This window comes from Vidua chalybeata, chromosome Z (genome assembly GCF_026979565.1).
Source record: "Vidua chalybeata isolate OUT-0048 chromosome Z, bVidCha1 merged haplotype, whole genome shotgun sequence".
NCBI classification, from domain to species: domain Eukaryota; kingdom Metazoa; phylum Chordata; class Aves; order Passeriformes; family Viduidae; genus Vidua; species Vidua chalybeata.
The window spans coordinates 25639531-25656085 of record NC_071570.1 but is presented as its reverse complement, the minus strand read 5'-3'; the positions used below and the strand labels follow the sequence as shown (position 1 = coordinate 25656085).

Below are 16555 nucleotides of genomic sequence, written 5' to 3'. Positions count from 1 at the left end.
TGGACACCCTTCCTGCTTTTCCTACACCCAGAACAGCTTTTTCATGTTTCTTTTCTCTTCTCCTGGTCTCCACCAGGATATTTCAAGACTCAAATTGAGAATTTGGTGGGTGCTGCAGACACCCCTCTGGCAGAACCTTTCCATGTAAGAGGTGGCAACTCCTGATCTGGGCCTGAGATGGAATGAGGAGAAGAGGAAGAAACTTCAGCAGAGATGATCCATGGAATAAGAAACATAGCTCTCTGGGAATTTGTGACCCAACTACCGACCTGCATAGAGCTGCTTCCAACACTGCTCTGCATGTCAGGGAAAAACATTGACATTTCCAGGTGAGATACATGGATCATTTCACACCCTTGCAAATTCTTCCACAACGTGGAAGCCTTTGATGAGCTTCTCATGTAGCCTTTGATGAGCTCCTTATAGAAATCTAGTAGATTATTGTCTGATGCACGTTTTCAGAGCAAAGGGCTGGATTGATGCCAATACTAGAATAATGCCAGCCTCACTTCAGAATAATGCCTCAAAGGTTATCTTTTGAGGGGTTTCCTTTATATTGAAGAAATGAAACACTCTTTGACGTCAGTCTGCCAAAGGGAGCCTTTATGCAAAATTCAAGCCATTAAATTCAGGCCATCCTCACAGACCTATCTCAGTATTTTGCAGCAATTCAGAAAAATCTTTTTGGAGGTTAACACGTAGGTGTCCTTATGACTAAGAGTATGATGAATATTCATAGTTATTTTTGCAGTGCTTCTACATACAAACCTTTACTAGGGATGAGAAAACAACAAATGTATCCATTTGCCTAGGAAAAATGGAAGAAATCAACTGCAGGTCCACAATTCTGTAAAAGCAGACATCCAGCCTGTTTCAGTATGCTAATGCTCTACAACCTGTGCTGTTTCTACTTCTGTAATATAAACTGGGCACAATGAAGGTTTTTGGATGGGAAGGATTTGGGGTTGGAATTCTTGTCTAACAGAATATTCATTAGAAGTTATCCAAACACTATTCCCCATTAGTCATCAATAATCATGCTATTTCCCCATTTTGTCATCAAATGCACAAGGAAAACTGCCTCATCTGCAACTCTTCATTGCTTTCAAAATTCAGCCTGAGCAAGTTGCACGTGTTATTTACCAAAGCATAGTGTCTTTTTCTTTCAATGAACTTCTTCACACTGCAAAAATGTTTTTAACAGCAATATGGCACATTACAAAACAGGCACCTACATGATTAAGATGCAGCAAAAAATCTTACTGACTTTTTTGAACTAAGTGGGTGGCATATAAATTAATGCAGCTAACAGCCCTCTCTAACTAAAATTATTTGTGTTCCTTACATGGAACATCAATATGGTTTTTTCAATCATTTCAGTAAACAAACTTTGGGGAGTTTTGCTGATAGCCTAATCTGTACTTAATTTAGTAATTTGAAAATAACATGTATGACCTTTGTGAAAAATCTTTTAGATAAATGTGTTGTTTACCTTAATACTTAAACAGCACCCAAGTGAAGAATTTGCTCCCTTTTGTCCTCATTCTACAAATGACTGAATGCACAAATCCGAAGTTCTGGATCCAGCACACTGTAAGCTCAAGCTCTTCATTAATTTCTTCTCTACCATTACTGTAGACTTGCTGAAGAAAAGATTTGTTGCAAGTTTCTCTTAAAAGTCTTTTGAAGTTGCTTGATATGACAACTTTACTAGCATACAACATTAAGGAGAGAATGCTGGAAAAGTCAAGGCATTACAGCAAAGAAATCCCTTCTTTGTTAGAAGATGGAGAAAAAAAATTAAAATAAGAAAAAAAACCAAACAAACCTCATCCTGGTGCCATGGATATTTGTAGTACAGCAACTGTTCCTTTAATTTAAGCACTGAAATTAATGACTAAATTAGATTCTGAGTTTTCAGAAGCAAGATGCTTTGAGAAGCGTAGCAAAAAGAAAACACAATATATGGGATGAGTGAAAAACAACAGGCTTTGCAAATAGGCCAGCTTCAAAATAATATAAAAAAGGTGAAGAGAATTTCTGAATATATTTTTCTAATTAAAAAAGACGACCCAGCATTAATATATGCCTGGCAGTAACTGAAAACACAGACTGCTAAAATAGTTGAGTCTCACTGGGGCTGTGTTTAAATTCTGCTAAGTATTAAGAAATGCCTAAATAATGGACAGAGTTCAGGGGTGCATAATACATCTTGTTATAAAGAGCACCTGCCAAGACCATACTGGCCTATACTTTAAACATTTTCTACAATTAAAATACCTAAATTTAGAGGCCACCTGTTTCCTGCCTTTGCCTTTCTGAAATGCCAGAAGTTTTACTGTAAACACAGGTGAGCAAAATAAGATGCTGCTGAATTTGCACTACAGCTGAAGTCTGGGCCAGCCACTTTTCAGCTCCCAGCCCCTCAATTAAAACTGATGACAGAAGCAGTATCATCTCTTCCTCTCTCAGTGGCAAGATACTTATGTGGGAATTCCCACACCAAACTGGGACAGCAGCAATCCATCCAGCAGCTTGGATTTGACAGTAATCAATGCCAGATGTTTCAGCCAAGGCATAATAAAATGCAGAGAGAGTAACTGTGGAGAAAACTGCTCATTTTTTCTCAATTTCCCATGGGTCTCCGGGCAAGGCACATATCCTGGAGTATATAGCATCCCAAGAAATTAGTCTGGCTACTCAGAAATTTGCCAAAAAGCTGTTCAGGTGGCAACCCTGAATTCATTGCTGACTCTTTGTTACCACTGCAGGGCCCTTAAGAGAAGCTGGATCCACATTTTAATTTTAATCTAATTGTGAAAAGGAAAGAAGATAAAACAATTCAAGAAATTCTAAAAGAGGGTTTTTTTTCTTTTATAAAGAGACATATTTTTAAAGTGCTGTCAGGTTAGCAGGAGTCTTGAAGGCTGAACACAGACACTGGAAACCACATCTGCAGGCCCAGTCTTTCTCTGATGGCATTTGCACATCAGTTAATACAGCTGAGAATCACGTCCTGCTCATCACACCAGGTGCTCGGTTGTTTGCCCAAGATACCAAGTGAACAACTACTCTGGAGTCCAATAAGATGCAGCTCAGAAAGTTCTGCTTTAAGATATCCCTGAAGCACCCAAGTCCCTGGAAGAGAAGCCTTCTCAGTCAGGAAGTCCTTGCTGATAAATGCACACATCTAAAACTCTGTGCCCTGCAAAAGATGTTGCACAACACAAGGCTTAGGGTAAAATGGAAACCACTGGCACCTGGGGCGGACCCAGTCAAATGGGTGGGAGCAATCCTGCACTCCTCTGCTCCTTGAGCTGGGCAGATGTGAGGCAGCTCTGCAGGAGCATTCAGGAGCTGTGCAGCTGCATTTCTGCTGCATCTCTGCCAATGCCATCAGCCTTGCTAAGCGATGATAGGCACATCCTTGGTTTTGCCAGCTGAAATACACAGCTTAGACTATCCTGGACGAGCAACACACATCTGCAAAAGAGCTCAGTGCAAACAAGACCTGGATGCTTTTTTTTTAATTTCTCTGGAGGATCTCACAATGAATCAAAATTACAGTTTTCTAGAAATGCACAGAACATTTATTTAGTTTGACAGAAGTGTACAAATTTTTCAGAAAGACAAAAAGGCACAAAACAAGTTTCTTACTGCCTAAGACAGAGAATCCCATGAATCTGAAAGCAGAAAGCTATCTGATTTCTACACAGGAAAGCAGTGGAGATTCAGAAGAGTTCAATTAACTGAAGCCTACTATTTATCCCCTTTCTTTTCTTTTGACCAGTGAGATGGTTTCATCTGGTAAATTTTAATGTGTAAGGACACTTACTAAAATGAGGAACAGTCATAATACAATCAATGATTTAGTGCATCTCTGCACAGAAATTGGCAGTAGTATCAAAATTATAATAAGCTTTGGGACATGAAAAAACATTTACAATTATGCAATTATGCTCAGACCATAAAATACATCCCCTTCTGAGCAGTTCCTGAGCTAGAAGATAAGGAAAATGACCCAACAGCTAAGGGTATATAGCACATTTCAGCAAAGACTCGAGCCATCATCGTTACATTGCTGTCTTCTCATGTTATATCACAACTGTTACTGATACACACTCTGAAATCTCACGTAGCAGATCCATCTCTCTTAGCTCATCCTTCTAAGAAGAAGACTCGCAAAAATCAACACTAGTTTTTACAGTCCTTGGTGGCACCTTTACAATTTCAGAATGTTATGTCTCCCCTGATACTCATTGCTTCTTGCAAAGCATTTGAAATCATGTCATACATTAAAGATTATACAACAAAGGCTTCAAAATAACTTACTTGCTATATTTATCACAGGGAAAATTTTGTATTTACTATTAAATACTACCCTTAAAGCCAGATGGTCATACAGAGAATGACTACAGAAATTTAGAAAAGCAAACACAGTTATCTTTCCTAAGTGCTACTGAGATTAGAAAACAAGTTATCAGAGGTAAACAATCTTTTCCTCTACTCTGGCTCCACTTTCTGCATCCTGCAGGCTCTCAGGCTGGTGGTTCAGCAGCAGTTCATCTACCTGTGGTGACTGGATGGATCCCTGGTTTGGAACACTTGTCTGGGAACTATGGGTCTGTGATGTGTTCAGATCTGTAACACACAAGAGAAGGACAATGCATTTTCTGCCATGCCTAAGCCATCAAAAAGGGCAAATTCTGATGTTTTCATTAACATCATTTTCTAGTTTGCTGCATCTGTCTGGAAAGGAAGACAGTACTCTAGAACAAATTATACTACAGGTGAGAGGTACCTCACACAAAGTTAAAGAAATCTATTCAAGTAATAAAAATAATTATAAATGCGTTGCCATACTTTACTAAACAGACACACAATAATGGAAATACATAAATGAGTTCAGAATTGAGCTGGAGGAAAATACACAGCATATAATCAGTACCTTTGTTAATAATAATACAGTTGTAACATTAACACAGTTTTCATCATTACACAGGATTTTATTTGCAAGCCTTCCATTAAATGGATGCAAAAGAATTAAGTGAGCAAAGTCTACATGGCTGGCACTTGCATTCAGCTTTTTCTACCAAGTTTACCTGTGTTTATTGACACAACCTATCTACTCTATTCTGTCTTGATCTTTTTGGTGTGACATGGAGAGAAACACTTGCATCCAAACACTAGAACATTATTTCACAAGGATCTTGTTATCTTTCCAATTTTCTCCCACAAATGTAGAGAATCAGGTACTTGTTTTCCAGCAGTCCACAATGAACACTTCTATGCTGATCCATATATAGCTTTATAAACCAAAACAACATGGCTACAGTTGGGTCTTATCCCTAGTCAGCATTTTGTAGCACTCTGGGCCCTCAGGACCTGCATCTCAGTAGTTGGCTTTTCTACATCTGTATTTCTTCAAAGCAACTTTGCCATAAAAACAAGCTGTGTAACAAAGAATGTGTATCCTCATGCATAGCAATGAAAAATATCTGTAATGGATATGCTGCAATACTTTTCACTGTAATCTTAGCCTGACCAAATCTTCTATTACAACAGGAGGGTTAAATTTTCATTCTTCCCTCTCAAAAAAAGGACTCTGTAGAAAGAAAGGGAGCTTTAAACTCCTTGTACAGCATGGTAATGCCAGAAGCACACAAACTAAGAACTGGGGTTCTTTGAGCCTTGATCACTCATGCAGAGCTGAAGAGACATTTCATGCTTGCTCTGGTCCCTATTTCTCACATGTATGTGCAATGGAAATCTACTATGAAATATCTATTTGCATTTTTACACATCATGTCACTTAACTGGTGGCAATTCATAATGACACATGCCCACATTTGGCATTCCCCAAATATATGTGACTTTCACCAGTCTTGTTCACTGAGGCAGGAGTTCAAGGCAAAACAAGCTTTCTGGCACCCTGAAAAGCCTAAGCTCTCTGGCTGCTTCCTGGCATGGGGTGTGTGGAGCAGTGTGGGATGATTATGCAATGGGCATGTGGGAACACATCATATTGCAGCCTCTGCCTTCAGCATCTTCTCCTCTTTGATATTTTCAAAGCTGGGGGGAGCAAAGAGGCTTTGGGGCTGCAGCTCCCAGCATAAACTACATGCATCTTAGTCTTGCTGCCAAGACTACAGAGTCAATGGCAGGAGCAAGGTATTTATAAATGAGCTTAGTCATAGTGGAATGACACAGAATGTTACAAAAATTAGTCTTCAGTTGTCTTTCTTCTACTGTTTTATACTGGATTAAGTTTCAGTCTTGATGAAAATCCAGACTAAGTCTTGATTGCAAGTGAATTATTTGCAATACATAATACAGAAAGTCTTGACTCCCTAACTTAGTCAAACAGGACTCATTTTTTGAAGATGATGCCTGCATTTATTTATTTTTGATGGTTATATTAGAAAAAGATTGCAACTTGGAGTCCACAGAAGAAAGCAAAAATTTATCTGCTTGTCTTTATGAAAAGTGGATGCATTTGGTTTGTTTATTTATTAAAAAGAGGCCTACTAGCAGAAGTTCCTCAACTTCTAAACACTTGCATTTGCAGGTAATTTTACCTACAATAATATTTCTTTTAAGTCCTCTGAGTCTATTCACATTACCCAAGTTATGTATATGAGAATACCAGGGAGTAAACACTTATTTGAAAGATCTGTTTCCAAAGTTTATGAAGTACATAATTTGAGAAGCCTAATTACAAATTTGAAAATACATAGAAAAGAAACACCTTACATGCAATTATTTTCCACCATCAAAACTAAACAGTAATTGCTTTACCAATTAAAACAGTAGCCATTTCCAAACAATTTCTCATTAACTGTTATAACTACAAGCATCAGAGCTAAGCAGTGGAAACTGTAAGCATTCTGGAAAAACAAATCAGATCCTGTCACTATCAAAATAAATTATTTATCACTAGTTCAGCTTCTTTTTTTTTTTTTTTTCCCTAAATACGTTGCATCTGGGAAACCTGAACAGCAGGAGAGCACCCAGGAGGTAACAGCACAGCTGCTGCTGGGGTGCCAAGTGGCTTCAGGCTGGAAAGGATTGTGCTTAATCTAACTGAGGAGAGAAGGGTCTGGTTTTGGATGCACTTCAGGTGGCACTCAACACAGACTGCCTAATAAAAGCACAATGTGTCCCCAGGGCCAACACACTCAGCCTGCCATTGGGGAGGGTGGCTGCTGTCTCTCTGCCCAGTGCCATGCTGGAAGCAGCTGAGCCAGCAGACCAGCTGGTATCACAGGCAGCAGTGTGATGTGCCCCAAGGGTAGATGCATGTGAAGTGTGGAAGAAGTGCTAGAAACGGTAACAACAGTTTCAGGTGGAGGGAGACTGGGAAAAGTGGACTGAACTGCCAGTCAGCCTTGGTTGTAATGCAGTACAGTACAGCACAGCAGACAAGAAGCCTTCCCTGAGCTCTTTGGTATAGCATGGGGAAACTCAGTTGTCCTTGTCACCAAGCAGGAAAAAGGTGGGAGAAATCTTCCTCTTGAAATGCTCTCCCAAAACAAAGAGGAAACTTCTGAAACCAGGCTTGAAAGCATCAACTGCTGTCTACTAACTCTGAGAGCTGAGGATGCTTAATGAAAATAAAAAAGGAAAACAAATTGATTATTTGTGCAGACAGCAAGGCAAAGGGGCTGCTATCAGAAAGCAACACCCAAGAAGCTCTCCCATGATCCCCTAGCAGTTGGGGCACCCATGGAAACTCCCCAGTCCCTCTCCAGGCCCATTCTCTGCTGCACTGAGGCAAACGTCAGAATTCACTATGGCTCAAGAGTCAGGCACATATAGACCACTGGCCTTTTATGAGCTTCCTTTAATGTGATTGTAATCACATAAAGCCATAAAATAAGTTCTGTGTTATCCCCTTGGTTTAAATTCAGCATTTATTTACCCTTTTTTCTGCTCTCCTCCAAGCTACAGACAGATGTTCTCTCTGGCAGGCTGTGTTTGGCTCAACAGCGCGCCCACCAGACCAGCACCCACCAGACCAGCACCCGACAAAAGCTGGGGTACAGCCCCTGCCCACACGCGTGCTGCCCGGGCTGGGCTCTGCCTGCTGCCGTGTTCCCACACCCTCGTGGAGAGGACTGTACCTGGCCATAGCCATCCACTTGCTCATTTACACTGTTTTTCTTTCATAGTTAGATAAATGCAGAAAATACTCCCTATTTCCAAAGCTTTAACAAAACTAAGCTGTAACTCACACCCTTCCTTGACACAGCTTTCTGCTCCCTCCCACTTTTGCACCATCCAAGAGATGTCAGCATCTCTCTGTACCCTGGACCCCAGAATTTATGGGCAAACTGAAAACCCCTTTACCTGTTTCTCACTTATATAAAATATGTTTTTCCTACAATATTACAGGTAAGTCCTTCCTTAAGAACAAGCCAGATCTGCAACTGCACCATGGATATCCTAGGTAAAAGTGAACAGCAGACCAGAGAAATCCACTCTTTCAAAGTTAGGCTGGTCAAACACCCTAGGCAAAAAAGGGCATGCTTGAGGCTGGTGACCAAATATTAGGTAATCTGTGACAGCATTTCAGCCTTTTTGGGACCTGTAGCCTGTGCCACACCTCAGTATTAAATACTCCTGAAGTACAGCTTTTACTCCTTTTAATCTCAGCTAAGACCATTTCTTTGAATAAAGAAACACCAGGCATTCCCAGCAGTCTTCCCCACCAATTTTTGCCAAAGTAGTTAGAGGCTGTTTCTAACAAATTCTGGATCCAATCACAAATTGTCTTGTTCAGACACTGTCAAATTCAACACTAAAAACAAATTCAATTTTCTCCCCATTTTCCTTGGGTTTAGGTCTGGTACCATGAGGACAAGCATCAGGAAACTGCAGAGAGGCACTCTACTCTTTCCATACTTTTTTAGACCAACTCAATATAAAAATAATGGCAGATGGCAGGCCTGTCATACATGGGATCAGTTCTCAAGAGAGTTTATAAGGGGACCTAGTTTTCCAAACAGGGTCTGGGTCCAATCTCTGAGAAAGGACAGCTCCTGGCTAAAAACATGGTACTGTTGTACAGGAATAGAAAGCAAAAACAAGTAGCATTCTGCATCCTAACTACCCTACCTTTTCCACAGCACTAAGAGACAGGATTACTAGTATCTCACAAACTGCTGACAAGATGAAGGACAAAGGAATGGTATTTGCAGGAATTTGTCATATATAAACGAACACATAAAAACAAACACAGCCCATCTACCTGGAGGGGCAGGGGATACAAAAGCCAAGTAAACAACTCATTAGTCACACTGATTCTCACCTCCTGTCTGTTGTCATAGGATGTAAGCACTTCCACATCAAATAAATGCCACGAATTTTCTCCTTCACCCCCTTCACTCCTCCTCTCTCTCCCCCAGGATCAGAGCTCTTGACGTTAAAGCTAGAGTGCACACAGTGAAGATTATGGGAAGGACAGGAGAATCAGGACACTAAAAAACACTCCAAGCAAAAAACCTCTCAAGTCTCTGTGTTTTGAACAGAAAGCCCTTAGTGTTCCTCCTTCAGCTCTGACCCTGGTTTCACAGAATCACAGGATAATTCAAGTTGGAAGGGATCTCAGAAAGCCTTGGATTCAAACTCCTCCTCAAAGTTGGGTTACCTCTCAGGTCAGGCCAGGCTGCTTACTTTTTTACTTCTTAGTCATTTCTAAAATGGAAGGGGGGAAAAAAGGGGGAAGAAAAAAGTGGAAAAAAAAGGGGGGGGGGGAGTAGAAGGAACACACCACATGGATTTTGCAGACAATTACCTTGCTGTGACTCTCCGAGATCTGTCACAGTGGCCCTCTTCGCAAAATAAAACTGCATTAAATGAAGAGTGATTTATGCCACTTTTAGCAACAAATACATTGAAGAGTCACAAAACCACTAACCTTCTGAAATAATAGAGTTAGGTTTCGGTTTTACACATACTTAAAACAACTGGTACCTAGTTCATTTGGACTGACAGCTGACACATCAGCTTCAGGTCACAGCTATTTGAAATGGCAGAGCTGCTCTATTTAATCCCCACACTGGCACTCATGCATAATGCAAAGCACAAGCAGACACCTAACAACCAGTGCTAAGTCTATCGGGTCTGGGATATTCAAAGGAATTCAAGGGTAACAGGCTCTTATTTGCCACCACAGTTCAACAGCAAATGGCAGCCTAACTCCCATGGGATCCACTGAAAAACCCACTGGCAAATCCCACGGCAGCTCTTTGTCTCTAATGATGCTCCCAGCGGTTTCCATGCAGATTCATTAGCAACAGACAGCAGATTCCCCCGGGAGCTCCAAACACCTCAGCCTCTCTCCTCACCATGAAAGGCACCATGACCAGTTTTGATTGCTTTTTTTAATGCCTACTAAGACTTTCCCAAATTGCAATGGATTTTCCATACTGCAGTTTGTTTAAAGCTAGTAGAAGAAAAGGCATACCATGCAGTGGTACTGGCCACCAGGAATGCCAGGGCATCACCCTGTAACAACTAAGATACTGCTGCTACTCATTCAGAACAGAACACTTGCTATAGAAAAGTTATGTGTGAGCCTTGATGAATTGAGGACAATTCCCAGCAGATTCACTGGTAGTTGAGATCTCACATACCATCAACAAACCAGGCCCTTCATAAAGCTGATTTCACAGCAGGAACTGAATTTGGTAGTGGGTCTCAAAAAAAACACTGGGAAAAAATATTTTGACCCTAAAGCTACCAAGGAAAGAGGAGCCTAATCTGATTCCCAGCTGACTGAATAAGGCAAGAAAATTGGTCTGGGAATTGTAATGCTGTTATTTACTTTTGACCAGCCCAAGCCTCTAAAAAAGCAGCCGCTGTATTTCTTAAGCAAAGAAGCACCTTCATAAGTAAGAGATTTTTCCACAAAAAGCAGATGAGGAATTATTTCAGAAGAGATCCTACATTGATTTGTCTTAGCAGCTTTTGGTGCATTTTCTGTTACAAGACAGAGAACAGAAAGAATTCAAAGTCTATGATGAATAAGGTCTGCAACATACCTCTTCTCTACATCTGTATGCTGCATTTTTGATCATAGTAAAATTACTGGGATTACCATTATTCTGCATGTTTCTACTCTGTGTAGTCGCTGGCTTAGGTAAAACAATGCAGTTCCGTTTTCAGGTTTTGACTCATAAGTCTTTGGAGAAGTTCATCTAGACAATTTGGAACGAATTCTTGGCACAAGAAACACAAAATAAATACTTATTCCACCAAAATGGCATTTATCATAAAGTTCCAACTCACACTCCAGATTTTGGAGTAATATGATGATGCAGTCATTTTTCTTTTATTAAGGCCCAGTAAACATACTATTTCTAACACTGGTGTTTACCAAAGAAAATATTTTAAAACTAACTGAAGCTCAAATACTGATAGTGTCACTTTGACATCAAATTCATGGCATGCTGATTAAAATTTATTAGATTGCTTAACATTTTAACATAGTTACATGGCTATGTTTTGAGTTGTATTGGTTTTTAAAGCACACGGGTTCTAAACTATCTTTGGCATGCTGTTTTTCTACTGCATATCAATAACAGAGACTTAAAAATAGGTCTGACTAGAAATAATAATTTGTCAGTGCATTAAATACCCACAATCTCACCTTGGGATGGCAGACTGCCTTGACAGCTGTCTGCCTCTGCTTATTATTAATTTATTTAAGTATGAATTCCCTATTAAATTGTCTTTGTGCTAAGCTTTGAAGATTTAGATGGTCAATTACAGACAAACACGTGATCCAACAGGTATTCTGCTAACAACAAACACATGTTTTATTGACCTACTTCTTTTCTAGCTCATTAAACACAGCTGCACTCTAATGATCAAGAGGAAAGAACCATAAAACCCCAAGAACTCTCTTCCTGCACAGGATCATAAGGAACGTGACCAGCTGCCACCCCAGGGCCACTGTCCCACCCAGGGCAGCAGCACACCCACACAGCACCTCTCCAGGGGCAGAGCAACTCTCCTGCCCACTGACAACAGTAGTAGGGAAGCACTGAAAACCCCCACAGCCTCCTCTTTCAGGTGTCTAATGCGGGTGTAAATGAAGTGGGCTGCAACCATTTCCTCCTAGCCCATCATCTGCTGAAGTCATTTGGCCAGTAGGCTGAAGTCAAAACAAACTGCCATCAGTAGGGAATGCTCCTTCTTGAATGTTTAATAGAGAAACAGAAACCCCATAAAGTTACAGACGCAAACAGCACTACCAAGGACTCAAGGGACAATGAACCAGCTCCCCTTTCTGCTGCCTGCCAGCACATCCCCACACTTCCCTCACCCACTGTCCCAGTCTGCACCCTGAAGATAAAACACTGCAGTGAGGTTTTATCTCCTTCCCTCCCGAAAAAAGAGAAACAGCTAGCATTAACCCTGAAAAAACATTCTCTGGAACATGAGGTCATTCCCTTTGAAACACAAGGGGACATTTACACATCAAAACTTCTCCTTTGAGCTGCTACCACAGACAGATGTTAGTGTGTTGATTAACTCTGCCTCATTTTATGGACACTCTTTGGTTGCAGGTTGCTTTGTTGGGTTTTTTTCACTTTGAAATAAACATGAAATCAAAGACCTTGGCAAAAAAATCAATTTAGTCCCCAGCATTTGGCCAGTCTTTCAGGTGCAACATAAAGAAGTGTGCTCTGGACTTTGGCAAACATTTTCTTGAGTAGCAAGAAGGGCACAGCTCTGTTACAAAAGCCAAAAGGGTGAGGTAATTTATAAAACACTCAAATCTCCTCCTAAACATTTTGGTTTTATAGGGTAATTTCCCAACAACAGACCAGATCCACCACTTCTTACTCATAAAAGCTGACGAGATCAAAACTCAGAGAGCAGCAGAAGAGCACTAAGTCAATATACAGAATTGCTGCAGAAGAAAAAATCAGGCAAAGCACCTGTTTCAAATCAATTACATACTAATCTTACCCTCTAATAAAAGCTGCTGTTGTTGATTAATACAGGGAAAAAGTCAAGCATGACTACATGAGTGAGCATCTGAGAGAAGCCTCTTATCTATAGTCACAGAGATACTTGTTCTCTCCCAAGGTCAAAACTGAGGGAAATATTCACGAATTTTTGATTGCATATTGAGTATTAGCACAGCCATTTTTATTCATTTTTGGCAGGAAGTATATGTGCTCATGTTTTCTTCTTGGAATCCTTGAAAAAATCAAGAAAAAACTGGAAAAGTTGCACATTACCCATATGTTGCATTTTAAGCATAGGAATTTTCAGTGTGATTGAGTATTTTGAAATTAATGCCCTTTTTAACTGTTTGCTAAAAGCTCTGTGAACATGTAACTGCTGTGAAAACAGTTTGCATAAGAAGGAAAAATTGTACATCAAAACCATAAAACCCCACAATTATCAAATAAGTATGTGTGTCCATCCCACGAGTGCATAGAGAGCACTTGGATCCGCTTTCCTCACTTCTGCTCCCACTTCTCCCTTGTATGAGCAACACTGGTCTTACCCTTAAGCTCGAATTCATCTCCTCCTCCTTCTACCTCACCTTTACTACAAGTTTTAACACACCTGCCTGTATTCCTTTTCACTTCAGCTCTAAACTGCCTGTGTTTAATGCAGGAGCCTTCCTCAGACCTTCATCCCCTCCCCAGTGACACTGTGCTTCAATGGCAAGTTGTTCTGCATAGAAGACAGCTTCCCTGCAGTTTTTCAGTCAGCAACAATTACCCTTATATTTTCAAGTTCAATTAATAAAGAGAAAAAAAAAACCATCCTTGCCAAATACCCTGTTTTCCCTGTCTCTCATTTATTCTTTATCATGGAATATATTCAATGACTTTTAAATTACATGGGTTTGATTTTTCTACAACAGATCCTAAGCAAATACAGAAATACTATATCTATTTTTTTTATAATTTATGTCCCAGTTCTAGATCAGACTTCTGAGGATCACTCACCTCAGCAGATGATTGTTGGAAGTCATCCTATTTGATTAAACTATAAACAACTTCCATAGCAGCACCAAGGCTCCTCCTCTCTACTGCCCCACTAAAAAGAAATTTTCTACAGCATCTGGCAAGGGGTAAGATACTCCATGAAATCTCTTCTACCAGTTTGGTGACAGTCAATGAAATTTACTGGAAGGCAGTTTGGTGCTGCTGTGATGAATACCAGCAGAAGAATCTTCCCAGTGTCTTAATAAATATTTAACAGCAGGTGATGCTGAGGAGGTTTCATATTACTAACACTTCATTATTTTTGTACAACATGCTACAGGCCATTTCTTGGAATATGTAAAGTATTATACTAAATAATTAAAATGGGATTGTACTTTTCAAAATAAGCCAGACAGATACACTTGGTAATTCAGCTACATGGTTTTACAAGGTGTATTTCCATACTCAGTATCTTGCAAAATTTGATCCCATAAACAGCTTCTCTCAGCTATTAGAATGAATTATTTATTTACACTAGTGCATCTATTTCAGGCTGTAACTTCATTACAAAATACATACAAAATATTTGAATGTACTAAAGCAGGGCACTGCAGCCAGGTCTCCACCCACAGAGAGCATTTCACAAGAAAAACAAAGACCTCCCTAGGAATCTTCTTGACATCAAACAGCCAGCAAGACTGTTGTTTTGTGGCCCTTTTCCTGAGAGATCACCTCTTTCCCTGCAGACTTGCTATCCAAATCACATCTCTGTACATCACTGAGCTGGAGCACAGGATCCAGCTCTCTATAAACCAGTTGTCTGGCTAAAAACCCTCTGCACATGGTTTTCTGCTTTGAAATGTTCTCCCTTCATTCTTCTATTTTCCTGAAACCTCTACCTACTGGAAAAACAAAATCTAAGTAAAGAATAAATCTGCAGATAAGGGGGATCATCCAATTTCATTGATGCCACTAATTCCACTGACTCCACAAACACTACACTGAAGTTGGTGGAACCATAAGTGTGAAAAAAATTGGAAAGATTCAGCCATCATCCTGTTGTTGTTTAATAAGTCTGCAGTCAATGAAAGCCTGAATGTGCTGTGCAGATTTACACCAACACCAGTAGTACCTCAAAAGACAAACAGGCAATCTTTTTTACTCTGTTCAAAACCTTAAAGATGTACACTATTATAAACTTCCATCCACAAATGAACGAATTCTAAAGGAGAAGAGAATAGAAAGAATAAAATCAGACAGGCATTACACAGGATAGGCATTACTTACATTAATGTACAAAATAAAACCAGAATATCATTAGCTGTCTTAATTAAAGGGTTATATTATAGTACTGCATCTACTGTGGTTATTTTAAGAAATGAGAAAAGTGTTTTGCCATGAGAAAATCATGAACAACAGAACAACAAAATCTGACTGCTACAGAGGTGAAAAGCAAGTGTTACTTGAAATATAGTAATTGCAGGTGACATATGACATATTTTTCACTTTGGTATCACACTGCTATGTGATTTAATCCCTTTTGCCATTTGCTTTAAACAAACAGCAGTGTTATTCCCTAGAGAAAAAAAATACTTCCTCTCTGATTAATTTCCTCCAAGTATCTCAGAGACACGGAAATCTTCCAGCAGAGCATGAAAATCAGTGTTTTGTGGTATGGAGGAGAGGAAAATTTGCTGATGTCTGTTGCAGAGTCAAAATTAACAGCTTAATTGTCCTAATACATCAATGAGATTTTGAACTTGGAAGATGCTAGTGCTGATGTTGCTCGACTTCATATTCTTATATATTTCCATTTAATTTTATTCTCAGTATAACTTACACTGAGCATTGAATGGGCTCTGCGCTTACCTGTGTAGCCATCCACACTTACAGTAGTAGGGATAGGTTGAGCACAAAAAAACCAATTTAGAATTGTTCTCAATTTGGCATCTTACTCTTTACTCAATTAAAAAAGACAAAAAAATTTAAGCAGCTCAAAATATCACACCTGCTCAGGAGGTTCACTGACAAACTGGGAGCTCCATGGGTCATATCATCCTGGCCTTTTAAAAAATTTCTCTCTTTCCAAGTGAAAGGAAGTCAGAAAGAATTTGGTCACTATGGGACAGTGAAAAAAAAACGGCACTATTAAAAATATTATTGGCCATACCAGAAAAAAAGAAAAAGGTTGAAACATATCTTCACATGCAATTCTGCAGGTGGTATGGGGCTGGTCTGTCACTGATTCTGAATGATGCTGTTTTGAAGTGTGTGCTGTATGGGATACAGTTACATTCTAGGTCAGAAAAATCAGATGTACTTAGGAGTTCTTTCAGCAACAACAATATAAAAATTAACTTAACAATGATTACATATGCAGAACTGTGGTGACTTCTTGGGGGGTTTTGCTAATCATTATTTACCAGGTTCCAAGTGATGAAAGCAATCTTACTCAACTAAGTCCTCATCATTGGATCCCATCAGCCACCTCCAGCACTGGCAGCAGTAGCTATGCTATCTGAATAACGCCCTGAGTTACTGAAATTTGCTCCTTGCCAAAACCCTGTGTTGAGTCGGAAGCATAGACAAAGAGCCTG

The 16555-nt window shown here is 39.8% G+C and overlaps 1 protein-coding gene across 1 annotated transcript in view; it reads right to left on the bottom strand.

The window, feature by feature from the left end:
* Nucleotides 1-3512: 3512 nt before the first annotated feature.
* The window catches only part of ARHGEF28 (Rho guanine nucleotide exchange factor 28), a 110784-nt gene continuing 97741 nt past the window's right edge, over nucleotides 3513-16555 (bottom strand). Inside the window, exon 29 of the mRNA XM_053932468.1 lies at nucleotides 3513-4641. Coding sequence (XP_053788443.1) covers nucleotides 4481-4641 — 161 coding nt within the window. The 3' untranslated portion in view covers nucleotides 3513-4480. The remainder of the gene's footprint in view (nucleotides 4642-16555) is intronic.